The sequence below is a fragment of the Ochotona curzoniae genome, unplaced genomic scaffold (assembly GCF_017591425.1).
Source record: "Ochotona curzoniae isolate NIBS_2020 unplaced genomic scaffold, NIBS_Ocur_1.0 patch4, whole genome shotgun sequence".
Classification (NCBI taxonomy): Eukaryota; Metazoa; Chordata; class Mammalia; order Lagomorpha; family Ochotonidae; genus Ochotona; species Ochotona curzoniae.
The window spans coordinates 1,377,439-1,393,553 of record NW_024466972.1 but is presented as its reverse complement, the minus strand read 5'-3'; the positions used below and the strand labels follow the sequence as shown (position 1 = coordinate 1,393,553).

Sequence of the window (16,115 nt, the reverse complement as noted above, 5' to 3'; positions counted from 1 at the left end):
AATCTACTTCTTGGTTATTGAGCATACGTTAAAATCCTATGCCAAGAAAAGGTCACATTTCACTCCCCCCACTCATTTGTAAAAACAAAGGTGGTGGCCTGGCCAGGTGCCATTCAGGATTCTCTGCTAACTGTAAAATGTGGACTAATTTTCTTCTATTTCTTATAGTCCATGTGTATATAAACTTTCAGTTCTTTAAGTCAAATTTTTATGCACATAACCATGTCAGTGTATTTCCCCTAGTTTAAAAATATACAATTACATAAATAAAAACTATTGTTTCTTCAGTACTACTTGAGATTTCTTCTGCAGTTTATTTAAAAAAGTAAATGTAACAAGGTACTTTAAAAAGGCTAGATACAAAAGTAGTTAAGCTGCTCACGAACATTTAAAATTTTCCAAAATGTATCTTCAATAATCATGATCTTATAAAACATTTTACAGTTATCAGAAAGTGCCCAGGCTGAGTTTACATAACTGAAATACCTCAGTACAAATGTACAAGTGTAGTTAGAACTGAAGTGCAGTATCCTGACTGACTGCATTGAAATAGGGATACAAAGAGTTGACTGTGAAAAGTATTGTGCATTGGCCCCATCATATGTACAAAAAAGTGCCCTCACTTAAATGAACAAATTACATGCAAAATGTTAGTGATATCATTTAATATCCTAGAACCCAATGCAGCCAAAATAAACCGCAATAAAAGTGTTTCGGTCAAGTGAGTTCATCTCTTAAGATCTGAATGTCAAGAACTTTTTACAAGTTCCATATACATGATACACAATTGCAGCCAACCACAAATTAAACACCATAAAAAAGTTAAAATGAAAACACAGAACATACTTAATTTTTTATTTTGAAATTCCCTATTCCCTCTATACAAGAACCTTTGCTGAAACTTTCCACAAAGGCAGCAGTGAATTTTCAGAACATTTTACATTTTTTTATCCCTCAGCAAAAAGATAAATCACAGTGTAAATTATATTGTTCTGCTGTCATCTTTGGCTGGGGTTAGACCCAGAGGCTCTTCACCAGCAAGTCATTATAGTCAAATGTTGCCAGTGTTCCTTGGGTCTTTAAGCTACAAACTCAGCAAGGAATGTTTGCATTGAATCTCTGAAGTACCACCAGGAGGGTATGACAGCATTAACTTCCATAAACTTTTATAGACAAATGGAAAAAAATCTACAAAATTAGCTAGTATTATTACACAGCAATGCACACTTTTTATACTCTACACAAAACCAAAATTCTTGGTCTTAATGGCAAGTAACAATTTTTGTTTGAGAATTTGTTTAGAGGAATAGAGTGGGACGTAAAGTCGAGAAATACAAGTATTTGCGGTGGGAAGATGTTGATCATCTGGTGGTCTTATTGTGATTGAAGGCATAGGCTGAAATCCTTCTTCACTGGCTGGCAATGATGGGCTTGATGTCCAAAAGTAAACCTAAACAGGAATACAATGATTACAATTAAGGCTTTTTGCAGGCTAATACTCAACCTTTAATTCTGTTGTGTATCCAGAAGTATTAAATTAAACCAACGGCAGGGGGGAATTTTGTAATGAGTTTTTATAATTTTCATATATTAAAAAGTGATTAATTAGTCTACTAAACCATTTTTTTAAGCAAACAAAAGAGAGAATGTTTACAGTGAAAAGAACCAAATGTCCCATAGGTAGAACATGACATCCTACGCCTTTCTGTCTGCAGGACGTCGTGGCAATGCATGCACTCCACAGGTCTTGCCTGTGGCTCCAGAGGAAAGTTACTGGTGGAAAAAAAAGACACAAGGCCTTCAACAAAAGTTTAGGGTCTTTGGTGCAAAATTCACACAGCTTACCTAAAATGGTGATTTTCCATTTTATCTACAAACAAAATAATTGTATCACTGACACTAAATTATAATACAGAATACTACTACAGTAACTGCTGAGGAGCATACCCCTGGAGCTTCATCAGATATGTATTTTGCACAATAGAAGAAATAAAAGGATGTTCAGAAAGGGCAGGGATTGAGCCTAGTGATTAGAACATTGCTTTGAACATCCTATCGATCGATCCGAGTGCCTGGGTTCAGCACCTGATTCCATCTTTCTGCTCCAGTCACTGGATTCCTGCCCGCTACCTATATGAGAGTCCTGGACTGAGTTCCTAGCTGCCAGTTTTGGCTGCCCTAGCCCCAGGTGTTGTAGGCAACTGGGGAGTGAACCAGCAGATGGGAACTATTTCTCTTGTTCTATTCTTCAAATTAAAAACAGAACAAACAAAAAATACTAAGATAAATGATAGCTTCTACTTTACTTTCTTAAATATAATAACCAAAGATATTGTTCCAGAAACATTGATTTCTCTGAACACTTACCATCCTGCACTGATCCATTCTGCCACATATACATACCCATGCTTAGTAAGACACTATCTACCTCTTAAGGAAAAACCATTTTTAATATTATAATTTGCAGTGCACAACTACATAATGAGGTACATCTAATTTCCAAGCATGACTAGGAAACCTATTAATTTCCTGTATCCTGATGTACAATTACATGGAAAACCTCATTTCAAATGAGAAAAAAAAAGGCTATCTTTTTCACAATCTTTGAAAACACTAAAAGGAACCAAAAGGTATGCTAGAAACAAAGCTAGTCCAGTCATTCAATTTTATAGGAGAAACAAGCTTAGTCAAATTTCTCCAAAGACAAAATGCTCAACCAGGGTAAAGGACTACATTGCTGGATTTCCACATGTCATTATGACAACAGATGGAGGACCTGTCAGGATTTTTAACTCCCCAAGAAAGAAACTACAAATTGTTACCCAATAGCTATGGACACTGCACAAACTTCAGGACTGGGAGAACTATCTGGAAAACACTATGCTTGTAACAGGCACTTCAGGATAAAACTAAGTGTACGTAAGTACAACCTCCCAAAAGAGGGAAGAGAAAAGTAGCTGGAGGGGGATAATCCTCATACACGTTTGAAGCCCTGATAATAGATTTTTTTTTTATAGTTTAAGGAGTGAAACTCACAAATTAAGGCTATTGATATTAAGGCAAGGAGATTTTCTTGTCTGCAAGAGTGAAGGGTTAGCAAATTTTTCATCCAATAGAAAACTAAAACCATAACCATAACAAAATATAACTTGGCCAACCAAACTAAGGATGTATTGGTTTTAAAAACAAAAAAGCAACAAGACTGTAACAAAGTTATATAACAAAAAAATATAACAATATATAAATCACTTAGAAAGCAAACCAGATAGCTAGTATTTCTCCTCTGTCTTTTGATGGTTTTACACACTCCATGTGTCCTAAGAAAACAAGGTGCCCTGAACCTAGAAACTGCTACTTGTAGTAAAATACCAAACAAGCTCTTTGGGTGATCCTGAAGCCACTTGGTACAGACCACATGTTGGCACTGTTAGGAAATTTAGCAGTCACAAGACTGAGAAAGCCAAAAAACTCACTAATAACATGCAACGTAAGTGGGGAACAACCTAACTCAATTACCAAGAGGGCTAAAAACCTACAGTACGGAACTACTACTACCATATAAAGATTCAGGAATGCCAAAGCCAAGAATTCTCTATACTCTCTCCTGTGAGTACACTTCTGCTTGAAAGAAGATTTATGGGAATCTATAAATTTGTGCTGACATACCCAGGTAACCATTTCTCCTCTTTAAATACTATACTATATAGAAATCACATCATTTTTAAACATTCTACAAGTGATCTTGTGCTGATGACTAAAAATTAAGTCTGGTTAGACAACGAAACCAGGAGGGACAGGAGTTGTAAGGTCTACGGTATTCTGAGTATGGCAGTCAGGACCAGAATGGCTTTCAAGACTGATTAGCAAGGTTGACTTGGGACTTTGTAGACATTCAAGTAAGATCCAAGTTGATGTCCCTGGGAGCTGGCTCAATCCCCAGCTGGCTCGATGCTTATGCACCTAGGAAAGCTACAGAAGACAGCCCAAGTGCTTAGATCTCTAAACTTTTCCCATGGGAAATCCTGATGGAGTTCCTGGCCCCTGGTTTTGGCTTGACTTGGTCCAGTCCCAACAACTGTGGTTATTTGCAATGTAAACCAAGAGACAGAAAACAGATGAATCGAGCAATCGATTTGTTTCAAATACAGCCTTTTAAATAAGTAAAAATAATTTTTATAAAAGTTTATGCTCAGATATTATAAGTTGTTTGAAGCTGTGTGATAAGTGGTAGGATTAAAATAATAGATGTAATACTTACATACCATAATTAACCTATTTTTCTAGTATACATCTAATAATCAAGACACATTCAGAAACCATTCAAAAGCTTTCTGCTGGTCAAAACGACCAACATATAGCAGTGTAGTAGGTTCCTTCTTACGTATGATTTTGCTTTTCACAGTTTGTTACCCACAGTCAACCTCAGCCCCAAAAATATTAAGTGGAAAATACCAGAAATGAATAATTCCCAAGCTTTATTCAGTCTTCTGAGTAGTACGGTAAAAATGTCACTTTCTGATTCCACCCATCCAAGTCTGTGAATCATCCTTTGGTCTAGGGCAACAAGAATGTATATCCTATCTGCCTGTTAGTTATTCAGTGCTCAACTTAATTATCAGATCAATTACTGTGTTATCACAGTAACCGTAATTCAACTAATGCTCATTTTACTGAATATTGGCTTCAAAACACTAGAAAAATGATGCTAGTGCTGGTAATTCACAGATGTCAAAGAACTCATAAACTTCTTCCTTTAAGCAAACACTTGGCGACTGTCGTGGTAGCAGGCTTGTGCTGTTTGTAGTGCTGGCATCCCAGAAGGGTGCCAGTTCAAGTTCTAGCTGCTCCACTTCTGATTCAGTTCTTTGCTTATGGGTCCCTGCAACCACATGGGAGTCCCAGAATATACTCTTTTTTTAACTTTTTGAATTTTACTTACCTCACTCCAAAGAACTGTAATGAGGTGGCTCAGTGGGCTTATATCTGACTATGGCATTGACATCCTGGTTCCCAGCTCTGGATGAACCCAGCTGAGAGCCAGGAGCTAGGATGTCAGTGCCACAAGTTAAGGATTACCATGCACCAAACCAGCCCTTCACTGCAACCATTTCAAGTCAAATAAATAAATCTTAAACAAATAACTGAATGTTTATGACGCAAAAAGAGAAAAAATAATGGTATCCTAAGTAGTTGAGAACCACAGTAAGAACAATCTTCTTTGTCACTACCGCCCAGCAGCGGTGACACTAAAATGACGAGGCACACTCACTGCCAAAAGCGGCTGTGTTTAAATCCTTCTCTCCACTGCCCCTGTCCCCATTGGCCTTAGCTTTCCTCCCTGCTTCTTGGCCCTACTTTCCGCCACCCTTCCTCCCATTCTTCTTCCCGTACTTTCCCCATCTCCTTTCCACCACCCTTCTTCCCGCCCCCCAGTCTTTCTCATCCCTCTTCGTCTGTCTATCTGTCCATCTGTCAGTCCTTCTGGACCGTCTGTCCTAGTCCGTCCATTGTCGTCTAGCTTTTACTAGCTACCTTTTTATAGTTCTCCACCAATCACTTCTCCCCGTGGGTCCACTTGGCGCTATCTGATAGGCCAGTAGCAATGACATAATTGCAGCAGGGGCATTAGCCTATCCCTGTGACTTCCTGTTTACCTGCTGGCAAGACCAACCCCGCCTCCTGGCCCTGGGCCAGCTGCCATCTTGCGATGGCCCTCCTAATCCCAGGAGCGACTTTGGCAACTGCTCCCCACACTTCTTAGCACTGAAATTGTCAAATGGGAGTGGGGATGACAGAGATGGGGAATCTGTTAGCTTTACGTAACTTCCAAAACTACAAAAGTTATGGACCACAATACGTGAAATGCTTAGTAAAGTAGCCAGGAACACTGATGCAGCAGTCTAGACAAGACAGGGTATTTGGAGCTGTAATAAAAATCACAGGCCTGGGACCAGTACCATGATACAGCAGGCTAAGCCTCTGCCTGCAGCACTAGCATCCCATTATGGGCACCAGTCCAAGTTCCAGTTGCTCTGTGTCCTATGCAGGTAAAGCAGTGGAGGATGGCCTGAGCATCTGGGCCGTTAAACACCTGTAGGAGTCCTGAAGAAGCTCCTGGCTCCTGGGTTTGAAACTGGTCCAACTCCAGCTACTGAGTCCTTTTGAGGAGTGAGCCAGCAAATTAAAGTTCTCTGTCTCCTTCTCTCTGTGAACTGTCTTAAAAGCTTAATAAAATGGAAAGGGCATTAAATTTGAGGATTCAGTACTATTTGTGGATTCAAAAATCCAGTGGGGACTGTGAAACATAGCCTCAGAGACAAGAAAAAACTGTATGGGGAAGAAAATATTGCAAACACAAACTGTTACCCTCATCTGGAACTAAGGATGGCATTTTTTTATTAGGAGCCAATGCACATTTCACCTATTTAGTTCAGTAACGTTTTTGGGTGATCTGCAACAGAACATACACATACTTTCATTAAATCCAAACCAAAAATTCAAACCATTAACCATTACATTCTTACATGTCTGTCATTCACACCATCCTAAATTCTATATTTTGTTCTATACATTTACTAAACTTTTAACTTACAAGATCTTGTCGTTCTGTCATGCTCATCTTCTCTACTATTGACCAGAACCAACGCTTGAATTGCAACAGCTTCTCAGCATTTTCTCCTAAAAACAAAGAACATAAACTCACTATACAGTATCAACTGTTACCCTGTTGGAGTAGACACTATGGTGCAGGCTAAGCAGCTGCTGCTGATGCTGGCATTATATATGGCCACTGGTTCAAGCTCTCATTCCTCTTCTTCCATGGTCCCTGCTAATACATCTGAAAAGTCAGAAGATGGCCCAACTGCTTAGAGTCTGGTACCCACGCACCTGGACGGAGTTCCAGACTCCAGGCTTCAACCTGGCCCAGCCCCAGCCACTGCAGCCATTTGAGGATTGAGCCAGGGGATGAAATATCTATTTTTTTTTTTTTGCTTGCTCTTCCTCTAGTTAACTGCTTTACAAATAAATCAAAATTTTAAAAAACCTGCTGAACTTATAACAGATACATTAAAATGTTACTCAGATACATGGAGTTTAATTTCTCACATAAGAAATTAAAAACCATGAGAACAATATAGACATGCTATATCACTTGTTAATCCTGTCTCAAACAGTTCCATATAAGAAAAATCACCAGCCTCAAAAGGAAAGTCGCTCTGTGTGTTATCAGCCACATTGGAAAGCAGCAGCACTTCGTAAAACTCAGCATTATACCCTTGTCACGTCATAGGTTAAGGACGTTACTCTGCTTCAATTTAAATGTTACACCATTAATTTAGGCTTTAATATATATGAGTAATACGGTCATTTTCTATCCAATTATTGCTTATAAAAATTATCTGTGTTCCCGTTTAATAAAGGACGTTTTGCTTGTTACCTGTTTATTATGTGGCGAAGTGTTAAGCATTTTTCTGTGGTATATGACTAGATCATGGTATTTTAAAAGTTAAAAATGAGAGAGAAGGAATAATAGATGGAAGGAGGAAAACTTGGGAAAGGGAGAGAATATCATTGTGTCCTCAGAATTGTACCTAATGTGTTTAAACCTAAAAAGAAAAAAAAAAATCCTGGGAAGATTGGGGAAGTCTCATCAAAGATGCATGGGCACCTGGCACAGTAGCCTAGTGGCTAAAGTCCTTGCCTTGCATGCACTGGATGCCTTGCATCCCATATGCACACCAGTTCTAGTCCTGGCTGCTCCACTTCCATGCAGCTCCCTGCTTGTGGCCTGGGACAGCAGTAGAAGATGGCCCAAAGCCTTGGAACCCTGCACCCAGGCAGAAGACCTGGAAGAGGTTCCTGGCTCCTGGCTTCGGGTCAGCTCACCTCCGCTGTTGGGGCAACTTGGAGAGTAAATCAACAGATCAAAGATCTTCCTCTCTATATATCTAACTTTTGAATAAAATAAATAAATCATTTTTTAAAAAGGCATGGGCTTTAGCCCAGGGAGAGATCTGATCTAAGTACTACACACTCAGAGCCGGGCTCAGCTGCAAATCATGTTAGAGAAGAAAAAATTACTATAGAACAACCTATATATTAACAAGCATGAAGGAAATAGAATTTATCTTGTTTTAACTCGTGCAAGTTGGTACAACAGCTTGCAAACACAAAAATAAAAAAGCTGGTATTTTTATGTATAGTTATCAATGATTATAATTCCTTCATAGTGCACTCATAGTTGCCAATGTTTGATGTACAGTCCTATTAAGGACTTTCAGAAGAAAGACCTGCAACAAATCAAACACTGGAAGAAAAATACTGCTACTCTGGGTGGGTTATCTCCACTTCTCTTCATTCTTCCTGCATTTGCTACATGCTTGTTTGCTACCTGTTTGTCTTTATGAGTTTTGGACCCAACTCTACAAAACAAACGTCATGCAATATAATCAGTGAGTTGTAAAGACCTGAATCATGAAGGACCAGAAGTTCTGTCCCATTTGTTTAGTAAACAACAACAAAAAATCCTACCTGATTCATCATTGAAAGACGTGAAACTGATCAGCATCTGCACATTAACTTCACCACAGCCGTTCACCAAAAGCCTGAAATCTTCTGCTGTCAAATCTTCCAATGAATTTTTTGGAAGCACATCCAGCAGACCTTTCCTCATGGCCTAAAGAATTTTAAAAAGTTTCATTCTGTTACAGGAAGTATTTTCCATGGAGTACATGTTTATGCTGATAAAGCCCAAAATCCAATTTTAACAAGCTTCCTTAAGAATATTAATTGCCAATTTAAACAACAGGGAGGGAAAACAAGCTCTATCTTGAAAAAGAAATTTTTTTTAACAGATTTTAAAAAAAAGAAAAGTGGGAGGTTGGATCGGGGAGTGAAAGGCATAGTAACAGACTGCAAGTTGAAAAGTGCTGGAGATGTACATAACAGCAGTAACTACTTAACAAACATGTTAATAATCAGCCTAGCCATTAAATTATAACTAGCATTAGTCAGAAATGTGTTGTCATATCAGCATCCTAAAACCTGACAACAAATCTCCCCTATTTCAACCAAAACTCCAGAAGCTCACTGAGAAATCACCTATGTCACAGGAACCATACGCACAGATGTGATATACCTCAATTCACTGAATGTTGCCCCTACTTTACAAAAGAGCACCAGCAGCTACAGCTGCTGACGCCACGATTTGAACTCTGACGGGATGATTCTAAACTCTGCACAATTATTCCAGCACAGGGATCAGGAACACCTGCCAGGGCCTTGGCATGATAGCCTAGTGGCTAAATCCTCACCTTGCACATGCAAGGATACTCTATGGGCACCACTTTGTGTCCCAGCTGTTCCACTTCCCATCTAGCTCCCTGCCTGCAGCCTGGGAAAGCAGTATAGAGGATGGCCCAGAGTCTTGGGACCTTGCATCCACATGGGAGACCTGAAAGGTTCCTGGCTTTGGACTGGTTCAGCTCTGGCTGCTGCAGCCACTTGAGGAGTGAATCAGCAAATGGAAGATCTTTCTCCGCCTCTCCTTCTCTCTGAAGATCTTTCTAATAAAAATATGAATCTTTAAAACAAAATAGAGATACATCTGATATTGTCAGTCCTAAATTTATATTAACAGTTTATGGGTGAGAAGTTAAAATGTTGGCCTGATGCTAAAATAGCCACTTAGTTGCAAGGTTGGCTCTTGCCTTAAGACTACAAACTTGATTTTGGGAACAAGGCTGTTTTGAATGCCTAGAGCAATGAACTTTGACGTATGGAATTATCTAGATAATTTGTGCAAGACAATGTGGTTTAAGCATGTGCTATGCTCCGGAACTCTGATATTTTAGTAATCCTGGCTGACTATGCAGGCAGAAAATGCCTGTCAAGTCTGGTTCCCAATAAAAGAATCTGGACTCTGATCCTTCAGTAGGCTTCACTAAGCACAAACATTTTACAGCTACATGTGGCTGCATTTTATTGATGGAGAAAGCACAATGGTCTTTTTGACATCCATGTCCTATACCAGCTCCTCTGAACTCTAGGCAATCTACTTTTCCTCCTGTTGGTCCTTTTATCATCAGACCATAACTTCAGGCACAACTGCCTCTGAGTCCTCTGGCATTTCAACAACTCACACCAGGCATGAGTGTGAGGAGGACCCTGAAGCAGCAGTCATTCTGACCCCGCAAGCACCCTATCCAAACCTGTTCTCTGCAACAGATGCTTTCTCATGAAACGTAGGCTAAGTTGCCCTGGACCTAAAATGCACAGGACTGAAGTGCTTCTGATTTTACAATGTTCTTGTAGAATTTACTAGCTGAGAATCACTTATTCAGAAAATCCAAAATCATAACTGTTCTGATGGTCCAAACTTTTTTGAAGATATTGGCATTCAGAATGTCTTAAACCATATGTACATTTTCCAAATAGGGATGCTCAAGTTATAGTTTTATACAAAACAAGCATTTGGTTTGGATTCTTAAATTCTATTATTATTTACATAGCAAATAAACCTGTTGTGGAACTTTTAAACAAGCATTACCTTCACAAAGAAAGCTTCATCAGATCATGAAACACTTCGTAGAAAAAAACTTACATGCAATGGCTGCTCTGCAACTACCAGCATTCTGTGCTCTGCGTACTTCCGCACATATTCATACACATTCTGAGGAGTGACTGGTATGTTTACACCATTAGAAATGAGTTCAACCTGTGAAAAATCGAGCAGTACCATTTAAGGGCAATTATGTCAACACAACAATAAAAATTCTAGGATATACTTTTATTTAAAGAGGCAATTCTTTATCTGATCAAACAATGAAAACATTTTAGTGCCAATTAAGTGCAAAACATTCTTCCTTCTGTCTCAATCTGCAGTCACTATGCCTCAAGTCATTGCTCTTTCTCCATGTCCCAATGTGTTCAATCTTTCTACATGGGAAAAACAAAAGAGATTAATCCTTTTCTTTTGCCAGTCAGAAAAAGCTGTGCATTGCCTTACCTGTCCTCCACCCTCTTCTTTACACAAGTCAATTGCAAAAGCCAAATCCATTGCTGAAAAGACAGCATCAGCATCTGAACTCTGAGAAGCAAGGATTAGCTGCCGCAAACTCTCATACATTACAGGGTCAAAAAATGCAAAATCGTGCCAATTGACCTAAAAAAATAACCATACAAATAGAATGTTACCCAGTTTGAAGGCACACTGACAAATTACCTCTCACTAGAAACATAATTGCTTTAAAGAGAAAAAACAAATAAATTTTGGCCCTGCAAAGTAACATTTAATTTTGAAAGCACAAAAAGTGTTTTACTTTAGAAGTGTGTTAAGACAAAAACACACAGTTCATTTACTAAAAATAGACTACATGGTGCTGCTGGCTCTAAATGAGAGACACTTCTGCTGACATACTCTTGACAATCATGTAACATAACTAGTAAATCCACATGATGTGCCTGTAACTCAAAGGAATTCAGTAAGTTGCCCCGAGTTAAACTTGAGATTTATTTGAATTCAGTTCACTCTATCTTATGAAGGACCCAATACCATAAACACTTTGATGTTGCCCAGCTTTGAATCTCATCTGTCTGCATATCACCTCATGACCAGTTTACCAGGAACATATTAAGACAACTCAAAATGGTCTAAGATAAGAAAGAAAAATACATGTGTATATAATAAAAAAAGTTTATATTAACAGAAAATAATGTTAACGAGAATTACTAGGTCACATCATCTTTAACAACCCTAATGTTATTGCTGATGTGCAATGCATATCTCAAAAAACAAAAGGGTAACTCCTATCACATTTTGTTTCACATATAAAATATTTTAGGAACACTAGAAGTCATGTTCTAAATCAAAAGCTACATAATTACCATCACAACTGAGTTTTGCAGGTGTAAATAAATTCTCATTATCAAAACACAAAATAAGCCAATTCCATCACTTCAAAATAAATACCAAACATCTTACTCTAGTACATACTTTTATTCCCTCTGTGTACATTTTACCAGATATAAACTAACTAATTTGAAAGGCAGAGTGACAGAAATTGTTCATCTATTGATTCACTGCCCAAATGCCAAAAACAGGGCTAAGCCAGGCAAAAGCAGAAACCAGAACTCCACCAAGGTCTACAACACAGACAGAAGGAATTCCCCTTGTTGGCCATCATCCAGTGTCTCCCAGGTAAGCAAAAACATGCATCAAAAGCATGGAGTGGGCAAGATCAAACCAGGCACCTCAACACACCCCATTTTACATAGGTTTACAGTTGCTTTAGCACAGTACTAATTCTACCCTACCAAAACCTGCCACAAGTAAATAGTGGGAAATCTTTATTGAGCACTTACTACGTGCCAACACCTATGCTGTTTGCATCTGCAAAAGGAGCCAGGTTTACTGACCTGCGTGTGCCTGTGTTATTCCATTCTGCACTCACCACATTATTTTCACATGTACATCTCCATGAAATACTTCAAAACTTAGTAGTAAGCAAATGTCATAAGTAAAAGGATTTTGTTCATCAAAATCACTTACTTTTCTACCAAGCAACACTTTGATGACGTGTCTATTCAATGTGATAGGACACAGTTCATTCTGCAACAGACATAATCCAAGAATCCTAAAAACAGGAAAATAAAGCTTAAATTCCAAAATAATTCTAGAATACATATAATTCCAGACACATAAAGACACAAATTATAGAGAAACTCTCCAGTTTCTTTCATTTCCATACAGTTTGAAGTGAAGCATTTTTAAACTAATACACCAGAGTATTCCATTCACTCAAATTTTAAAAAAATTCAAACATGATTATAGCTATTTTACCTGCCAATGTTTCTGAAACAATTCAGCCTTGCTTCTGTATTTTTGCCAGGTCTTGGAGTATAAAAGCCTCTTTTTCCAGGTTGGTAAAACAAAGGTGCATTGTCATCACCATCATCTGTGTCATCCAAATCCATATCTACTACACTTCGACTAGAGCCATGACGCTTTCGGTTTTCCTAAAAACAGTTATCAGACATTAAGACTCATTAAAATTTAAAGAAAAAAACCATTTTTAAAAAAATTTAATCAGAAAGGCAGATATACAGAGGGAAAAATTTTCTGTGCACTGATTGACTCCCCAACAGGCCACAATGGCCAGAGGTATGCTGATTCAAAGTCAGGAGACAGGAGCCTCTTCCAGGTCTCCCACATGGGTGCAGGGTCCCAAGGCTTTGGTCATCCTCTACTGCTTTCCCAGGCCACAAGCAGGGAGCTGCATGGAAATGGAGCAGCCAGGACACAAAGCAATCCCCATATGGGATCCCAGCACATGCAAGGCAAGGACTTCAGTCACAAGGTTATCGTGACAGACCACTATTTGCCCAGTCACAATCCCAGATCCAAAGTGGAGCGGCCAGGACTCAAATTGGTACTTACAAGAGATGTTAACAATGCAGGCAACAGCTTAACTTTTAAAGTCACAATGCTCGTTCCTAAAGGTAGACTTAAAATTCATTCTTTCTGAACTATCATACACTAAGCCTGTATAAATTAAGTCTTTAAAAACTTTGTTAATTAAGCAAGTTAAATCAGGATAGATTTATTAAAGACATTAAAAAACGGGCTAGTGCCATAGCTCACCAGGCTAAACCTCAATTCCGTGCTAGCATCCCATACAGGTGCCAGTTTGTGTTTCAGCTACTCCACTTCCCATCTTGCTCCCCGCTTATGGTCTGGGAAAGCAATGGAGGATGGAATCCTGTGCCCAACTTGGGAGACCTAGAAAAAGCTCCTAGCTAACAGTAGCTTTGGATTGACTCAGATCTAGCCGTGGCAGGCATATGGGGAGTGAACCAGTAGATGGAACACATTCTCTGTCTCGCTTTCGTTCTGTAAATCTGCCCTTCAAATAAAGATAATCTTAAAAATATATATATATTAAATATAAAAACCTCCTTGACAGTAACAGAACTTGGGCTCCTCTTTCCCCATACTGTTCAATGCTTTCGCTGTTTGTAGAAGCAGGACTGCTAATTCTTACAAGCACTTTAATGAGGTTCCATGGTCCTCTGATCTATAATATCATAACATTATCACAGATGTAACAAAGTCTTCCAAATCACTGTTACCCAGATCTAAGACATTCTTTGGCTGCCTGGAAGCCAAACTTCCATAGTTCACCGATCTTTGTGGACATATTTTTCCATTCACTAGTGTTCGCTTTTATTTCACAGAGCATGGGATGGATTCTTTGATAATTCCAACAAGTGGATCTTCTCAGTTACCATCTACTAGGTTTTTCTCCAAGGCAACTAAACTGATCAGTCTTTCCTGATAATTTCTGGAATGCATCCTGGACATTCTGAATATTAAGGTGTAAAAATCTGGGTCTTGGGCCTGGCGGCATGGCCTAGCTGCTGAAGTCCTTGAACGCACCGGGATCCCATATGGGCGCCAGTTCTAATCCCGGCAGCTCCACTTCCCATCCAGCTCCCTGCTTGTGGCCTGGGAAAGCAGTCGAGGACGGCTCAAAGCCTTGGGACCCTGCACCCGTGTGGGAGACCCGGAGGAAGTTCCTGGATCCTGGCTTTGGATTGGCATAGCATTGGCCGTTGCGCTCACTTGGAGAGTAAATCTCTGTCTCTCCTCCTCTCTGTATATCGGACTTTCCAATAAATAAATAAATCTTTTTAAAAAAATTTGATCTGACTTAAAAAAAAAATCTGTTGATTTTGGGTCTACTCCACATACACACCACATGGGACAGTCTGAGCCTTCAGCTTTCGCTCTCTCCTAAGTCAGAATGAGCAACAGCAATGAGCTCTTATTGCCGACAAGTAGCACAGGAACAAAACACCTCTTACCTGTACTTTTTCTGAGGAGTCTAATAATCCAAGATCCAGGATACTATCAGCTCCATTTTCCCTAAAACACACACACACAAAAAAACCTTCCATTTCACATAACTGAAACTTCTGGAATCTATATGAATAACCAATGTTAATTTGGACTGATAAGAATTTACAAATAAGTTTAAGTGCTCACTAGTCTTAATGTAATTCCAGGAGCACACAAATCAGTATTAAAAAAAAAAACAAAGAGAAAAAAATATTTAGATGTGACTATATGTCTGTTTCAAGGTAACAAACTACTCAGGCTACCGGATTAAAGGTAAAACATTTGAAAATGCAGTTTTCTTAGGGATGCTGGAACTTAAGCTCAGAATAAGCACTGCAGAAAAACGAAAGAAGTGATCACTTAATGATTCTACAATAACAAACTCACTGTTCAACCGTAAACCCTAAACAAAATGCACGCTTAATAAAAAAACAAAGGGTTTGTACCATAAGAATCTTTGAGGTATACAGGTTTTCTGGTGGAGAATTCTCTTACAACATATGTATCCAATACAATTTTACATTCTAATACTTGGAAAGCTCAGGTGTCTCACTCATGGATTTGACACATCAGACTGAAAGCTTTGCACGTGACTGCAAACATTTGAAAACACAAGGATCTACATAATGAAAACAGCAGCTGAACTTGCAATGCCTCTCAACTGTGCACATTACCGTCCATGTGCAATAATGAGTTCCATGGCCTCATCCACTCTGGCTCTCAGAGAATCTTCACTTGCTAGAAGCAGCAGCAGTTGAGCTGGGGATAACTCCAACAGCATACCAGTGATTTTACTTGCAAATGCCTGTCAAAGACAAACAAATGTCACTTGCCCACTCTCTGGAACCATCTGTCTCTATATACAATATTTTACTCAAAAGAGAAAAAGAAATATAGAATTTTAGATAACAAACTTCAGAGTTACTTAGGTCTTTACAAAAGCTGGAGGCTTTCTGACAGATAATAATGTCTACACACACATTTACGTTAGACCTTTTAAAGTGTTTCTTACTGTTGAGTAAACACAGATAATCAATTTCCATATTCTTTTTTCCATTAGAAATTTAGAAAAATCACTTTCATCTACTGTAGGTAAAATAAAAGCAGTAAGGGAAGATATATAAAGAAGAGAAAAACACCTAGGTTTAGGGCTAAGGATTTAAAGAAATGTAACTGGTTGTGCCCTCTCTTTTTCTCTACTTATAAAAGATATACA

General features: G+C 38.8%; 1 protein-coding gene across 2 annotated transcripts in view; it reads right to left on the bottom strand.

Moving 5' to 3' along the window:
• Positions 1-293: 293 nt before the first annotated feature.
• Positions 294-16,115, bottom strand: part of LOC121167598 (E3 ubiquitin-protein ligase UBR5) — a 144,371-nt gene continuing 128,549 nt past the window's right edge. For both annotated transcript variants that reach the window (XM_040997098.1, XM_040997099.1), the window contains exons 51-59: positions 15,574-15,704; positions 14,866-14,926; positions 12,842-13,017; positions 12,551-12,635; positions 11,009-11,164; positions 10,604-10,717; positions 8,533-8,677; positions 6,593-6,678; positions 294-1,450 (exon numbers count right to left, since the gene is read on the bottom strand). In XM_040997098.1, the coding sequence (XP_040853032.1) occupies positions 1,238-1,450; positions 6,593-6,678; positions 8,533-8,677; positions 10,604-10,717; positions 11,009-11,164; positions 12,551-12,635; positions 12,842-13,017; positions 14,866-14,926; positions 15,574-15,704 (1,167 nt within the window). In that variant the 3' untranslated portion in view covers positions 294-1,237. The remainder of the gene's footprint in view (positions 1,451-6,592; positions 6,679-8,532; positions 8,678-10,603; positions 10,718-11,008; positions 11,165-12,550; positions 12,636-12,841; positions 13,018-14,865; positions 14,927-15,573; positions 15,705-16,115) is intronic.